The sequence below is a fragment of the Salvelinus namaycush genome, chromosome 13, assembly GCF_016432855.1.
Source record: "Salvelinus namaycush isolate Seneca chromosome 13, SaNama_1.0, whole genome shotgun sequence".
NCBI lineage: Eukaryota > Metazoa > Chordata > Actinopteri > Salmoniformes > Salmonidae > Salvelinus > Salvelinus namaycush.
In genome coordinates, this window is record NC_052319.1 from 13,996,018 (window position 1) to 14,002,500 (window position 6,483).

Here is a 6,483-nt window from a genome sequence, read left to right on the forward strand (position 1 = left end):
AAAATTGTATTTGTCACATGTGCCGAATACAACAGGTGTAGACCTTACTGTGAAATGCTTATGGGTGGCCATTTGATTCATTGTTCATCAGTCTTATTGATTGGGGGTAGAAGCTATTAAGGAGCCTTTTGGACCTAGACTTGGCACTCCAGTACCACTTGCCGTGCGGTAGCAGAGAGAACAGTCTATGACTTGGGTGACTGGAGTCTTTGACAATGTTTTGGGCTTTCCTCTGACACCGCCTAGTATATAGTTCCTGGATGGCAGGAAGCTTGGCCCCAGTGATGTACTGGGCTGTACGCACTACCCTCTGTAGCGCCTTATACAGTCAGATGCCGAGCAGTTGCCATACCAGGCGGTGATGCAACTGGTCAACTACTACTGTTCCTTAATTAAGGGAAAGCTCTGAAGCAGAAATAATGTTACCAGGCCTCAATCTCATTATCAGTTTAATTAAGAAATAAATGTGCTGGAACAAACACAGGTGATATGTAATCGACAGTGTCAGAGTGAAGGGTGGAACACAGGACTTATTTCATTCATGGTTATTCATGGCTATAGAATCCTTGTTTTCATCCATTGTAACAACTGTCTTAATAAAATGTTACGCTATAACAATATAATTAATCTCTGTAGTTGGAATGATCTTTTACTTAAAAAAGGTACAATACCACCTATAATATAACAGCACTGTAATAACCAAAACAAAGACATACCACACTAGAACTCTAAATAGGCAATAAATAGAAATGAAGGTTAATGACAGTGAAATATTGTCATTTTTATTGGGGCTGTATTTTTTCCTGGCACCCTGTAATGGTAATGCCAGACATTATTCCATCCAATAAAACAGTACATGGATACTTGTCCAGATCTGATTTTCAACAAGATTCTATATTTATGGTGTAGCAGCTGATGGCAATAGCATATTCAAGTTGTACTGTCCAATGTCAACACTGACAGTGGTCAAATCCAAAACATTAACTTACGAGTATTCAGATACACATTTTAATGCAAGTGCAAATTGTATGCTATTTTTAAAAGTGTTACAAATACTGAAAAACAGTTGCATTTCCCTGCATTTTATTTTAATAAAAAATATCTGTATTCATGAACCAGTAACATACATTTGCAACAAACAAGCTAAATTCACAAAATATTTATTTTGCTTTGTAGTTATGGGAAAATATGGAAAAACCTGGTTAATGTCTATGGGAAAAACAATCAGCTGAGGCTATTCTGGTACATTGCCTTCAGTGTCCACTAGATAGCAGACAACTTCTTTGTTTCACTCCTACAGCTACATGGTATGTATGATACATGGTGTATGATTAGCCTACAAAGTCATCACAAATGTTAAAGATTATACATTATAATAAAAATATTATTTCATTGGACATTTAAATAAAGGTATACTATGCAGCTGAATACATTTACTCTGAATGATTGATCTTAAATCAACTTGCCAGGCCTATCCGGTTTATTATGGTAAAACCACAAAACCGATCCTGGATCAGTTAACGACTGCACGACCCGTTCAGACTTCCTATCACGTGGTGCAGTAGCTTCCTTTCTTCTCAGAACCAAGGAAAGAGAATACTTCGCAAAATGGAGGTGATAAATATGTTGATTGTTTATCAGTGTCTGCATATATTTGCGTTGCACGTAACAATGTAAAGTGTATTATGAGCAAACAGGTCTTTGGAAATGATGCAGCGACATAATGTGCACATGATTCTAACAGCATTTTTAGGAAGGCAACATTAACGTTAGCTAGCTAACGTTAGCGCTGCTGCGGTTCTCAACATTTGGCTAGCAAAATTATCATGCCAGTCAGAGTTCTACGGTTACAATGTTGCAGTTATTTTGGTTTATAGAACGTCTCCACATTAACAAGTACTTGGATGTATCATTCATTGGAATACATAGGCCAAAAATGTAGGTCAGGCTAAGTCTTAGCTACAGATTGTAACACCAGGCAATGATGTAACCCCCCAAAAGTGGTATCCAGTATACTAGGTGTTACAGGTTAACGTTACTGTTTGGTGTAACAGAGAATTTTCGACCAACCTTAGCGATTCGTCGAAACCGGGGTCTCATAAAATGTTATTGCCCAGTTGTAGGAGGTATTTTGGAATTTAGAAAATGCTCTGTTATAATAAATAAATTAAAATGTTTTGCGCCATAAAGGAATCCAACAATGAGGAGTGTGTACGCCGCCATCTTGTCTTTTTTCTTGTTTTTTTCAAGTCTTCACTCATTGATTGAGGCAGGTGGATCCACCCCAAAGTGCCGCATGTCATGACACACCTGTCTCGATCAACAAGAGAATACTTGAAATGGACAAGATGGCGGCGTACATGTGGTTTGATTACTTAATGGAGTCATTTTATTTTAATAATGGAGAATTTTCTAAATTCAAATGGACAAGGACATTTTATGAGACTCCAGTTTCCAAGAATCTAAGATCATATTGCTAAGTTTGGTTAAATTATGTGCTACACCAAATGGTACCAAACCTGTAACTCCAAGTATAATGCATACTTAACCATGTTTGTTTAAATCACATTATCTGGTTTTACAGTCTAGCTAAAGAATAGCCTGTCCTACAGTTTAGGTCTATGTATCCCAATGAATGAACATTCAAACACTTGTTGAACTGTGGAGACATTCCATCATTCTACAAACCAAAATTATTGTAACTGTAGAACTCTGACTAGCATGATGCAATTTTCTAGCCAAATGTTCAGAAACGCAGCTGTGCTAAAGTTAGCTAGCTAGCATTTTGTCACTGCATCATTTTCAAAGACCTGTTAGCTACATAATATTTGCACTTTAAAATGTATTTTATAACACTTTTAAAATGGCAAAACTGTTTTCCCTAGAATGTCCAAGAGTCTTGGCTAATGAGAAAATTCTATCTTGATACATTTACACTAAGATATTGCAATCTAGGTTATTACACTGTAAAATGTTTGAAATAAGATGGTATAGTCTGTTATTCATACAATTTCATTGTTGTGTGACATGCATACCTGTTTTGAAATTTTTTAACAGGGTCATGAAGCTAGGGAGCCTGAACAGCTCAGGAAGCTGTTCATTGGGGGCCTAAGTTTTGAAACCACTGAGGAAAGTTTAAGGATCCATTTTGAACAATGGGGAAACCTCACAGACAGTGTGGTATGTATGCATTTCACAAGTGTCTGGTATTTACAATGCATTTATATGAGGAGTAAAGCTAATACGTTGGTTTCATGTAGGTAATGCGGGACCCAAACAACAAGCGCTCGAGAGGGTTCGGCTTTGTAACATACTCCTGTGTGGAGGAGGTGGATGCCTGCATGGCAGCTCGCCCTCATAAGGTGGACGGACGTGTTGTTGAACCTAAAAGGGCTGTATCGAGAGAGGTAAGTAAACTCTGCTTCACATTCATTTGCGATTGTCAAAATGTGACAAGTGTGTGCTCACTGCTCAGCTTTTCTTCTGTCACAGGACTCTAATAGACCGGGTGCCCACCTGACGGTGAAGAAGATATTTGTTGGGGGGATCAAGGAGGACACACGGGAGGACCATATCAGGGAGTACTTTGAGACCTATGGGAGGATTGAGACCATTGACATTATGGAGGAACGCGCAACTGGGAAAAAGAGGGGATTCTGCTTTGTCTCATTTGATGACAATGACACTGTGGATAAAATTGTTGGTACGTATGGGGTTGTTGCCGCTTTGAATTGCTCATTTTTAAATATCAGTAAACATTCCTTTGCTGAAGATTTGCCTTGTTTTCTTTTCAGCTCAGAAATACCACACAATAAACAGCCACAACTGTGAAGTCAGAAAAGCACTCCCAAAACAGGAAATGGAGGCGTCCAATCAGAGGAGTAAGCATAATAACCCATCTTTATATTTGTCCAAATGTATGAATGTTTCAGAGTGGCACATATAGAACATACTTCAGTGTCAATATTGGCATTTTCTTTTTAGATAGGGGTGGTGGCTCTGGAAACTTCATGGGCAGAGGTGGTAACTCTGGTGGTGGCAACTTTGGGCAAGGTAAGTCCCTTTTCCATTTGATATGTGGATACGTTTGGAACTGTAATTGCACCAGCAATGTAAATGGAATTATCTTGTGTGTTACAGGAGGCTACGGTGGCGGAAGAGGAGGGGATGGATACAATGGATACGGTGGAGAGGGTCAGTATTTATGTAGCGGATCATCAGATAAGGAGCGGGAACTTGACGATGCATTTCTAAAAGAGAGCTTGCTCAAATCTGAGCGCTTTTCTGTCCAGGTGGAAACTACAGTGGGGGACCTGGCTACAGAGGTGGACGTGGTGGCGGGTATGGGGGAGGAAGTCCTGGGTATGGAAACCAGGGAGGAGGCTTTGGAGGAGGATATGATAACTACAACGACAGAGGCAACTTTAGAGGTACGAACACCTGTTTTAGCCTGTATATATTGTCATGCCACATGATCTGTTTGAATGAGCTGAACCCACATTAATTGGATGTGACGTCATTATTCTAAAAAATAAATCTCTGTGACTCGTAGGGAACTTTGGTGGTGGAAGGGGTGGAAATTACAATGACTTTGGCAACTACGGAGGACCGCAATCTAGCTATGGTCCCATGAAGGGGAACAACTTTGGTGGCAGAAACTCTGGTGGTGGCCCCTATGGAGGTGAGTATTCTCTCGCTGAGCTGCATGAGGTGATGTGCTGTCTGTCTGATGTTGTGATGACACAACCCTCATCTGTCAATCATTTGTTTATTCCAGGTGGCTATGGCTCAGGCGGTGGAAGTGGGCATGGCTACGGCTCACAGCGATATTGATACTATGACGCTCGGGTAAGTTCTGTTTGAAAACACTGTGCATACCTGACTGTATAGTACAGTGTGAGCCCACGCAACACTAGAATAACTATTTGTTTTATCCTGTATCCATTCAACAGGCTTCAGTTCTTAGCAGGAGAGGAGATGAGCAAGGATTTGTCAGGAAAGCTGCAGGTTACTGTACTTTTAGGCAGTCGTCTGAAAGCATGTAGAGGAACAGAAGTCAGAAAGTTATTGCAGCTTTAACGGGAAACTAATCCTAAGAAAGACTGTACACACAAACTACAAAGTGCAAGGGTGTAGCTAGTACCTTATTTGTGGTAGATGTTCCCCCACTTTATAATTGTTCCTTTTGTGCATCTGAAGTGTATGTATTGTTGTGCCTGTGGAATCAGGAGTTTTAAAAAATAAAATAAAAAAGTATTTCGAACTCCAGTCAGTTTTGAATAGTCCTACATTTATTTTGCTGTAGATTGATAGATTTTCTATGGTCTTATCTTTGTCGTTTTTGAAAAACTTGGTCCTGTCAGAAGGGCCTATACGCATCAGGCCCTCAAATAAGCTAGAGCTGTCTTTTTTTTCTTTTGAAGTTAATATGATTGCAAGTCTTTGTATCAAGTGTATTATGATCTGTATTTCAAGAACCCCATGTATTTTATTAGTGACAAGTGGTTATAAGTAGTGCAGACAACAATTTTAAGGAAATGTGTTTTACACCACTTGTATGCAGTAAACAGAATTCTAGATTGTAAAAAATATTTTGACAAGTGGAAAAAAGTTTAATAAAGTTGTGTAGTAAAGTCTTTTGAAGTATAGTGCATCATTGGCTCAGAGAGATTGAAGGATTTGATTCTTGTCATGTCCATCATCACTAATCAAGTGTAGCAAATCAATATCCTCAGAAGTATGTTTTGTTTTCTCTGAACTTTGAAAGATTCATTTTTTTCCTGCCTGGATGGAAAGGGAGTCTTGGCTAGTCCTAGGGCGAGGGACACGCATCGCCTAGCCAGGATTGCACTAGTAGGATTGTTACAGCTACAAGCCACTTCAGTTGGGCCTCAGCGGGTCAGTATGGAAGATTGCAGAGTGTTTTTTCAGACAGGACCTCTTCAGTCCCAGCACAGTGGACATGTCAGCATGTTGTGAGAGAAAAGAGAAGGCAGCAACGAGAGCCACACCCTTGGAGGAAAGCATATTCTAGCAAAAAAAGTAACTAGAGTTCCTGGACACTTAGAGATCCTGTTGAGTCAGATATGGCAGTTTACCAGGAAGTTCTTACTAGCTTTCAGACCTTACAGGGGAAAGGGAAGTGAGTATTTCACAAGCAGTGGTAACATAAAGAAGATGCAGGTAAGAGTAACCACTTTGCTTGGTTTACAGATCGTGAAAGAAGCATTACGACTACTCTTAAAGGCTGAAAATCTCTAATGACACGATTACATGGACATTTCTGGATGGGTAAGACTTAAGTAAATCTCAAAGTATACTGCAAGGTGTAAGACTGCACACACCAACATTCAAATAGGGGTGAACAATTGCTGTTGAATATGGAATCCCTTCTAAGAGTAAAATGGTATCATTCACTCCATTTTTGGTAATTTCTAAGGATCTCATGCATTTCTTGCACAGCTCACTGATCTCTGGGAGTCT

The 6,483-nt window shown here is 39.7% G+C and overlaps 1 protein-coding gene across 1 annotated transcript; it reads left to right on the forward strand.

Annotated features, from left to right (window-relative positions):
- Positions 1-1,514: 1,514 nt before the first annotated feature.
- Positions 1,515-5,636, forward strand: LOC120058261 (heterogeneous nuclear ribonucleoprotein A3-like). The gene is made up of 11 exons (XM_039006797.1): positions 1,515-1,614; positions 3,058-3,180; positions 3,261-3,407; positions 3,493-3,703; positions 3,795-3,881; positions 3,985-4,053; positions 4,141-4,194; positions 4,293-4,430; positions 4,553-4,681; positions 4,778-4,848; positions 4,953-5,636. Exons 1-10 carry the CDS (start codon positions 1,609-1,611, stop codon positions 4,831-4,833), a joined length of 1,020 nt encoding a protein of 339 aa, XP_038862725.1. The 5' UTR covers positions 1,515-1,608; the 3' UTR covers positions 4,834-4,848; positions 4,953-5,636.
- Positions 5,637-6,483: the final 847 nt, after the last annotated feature.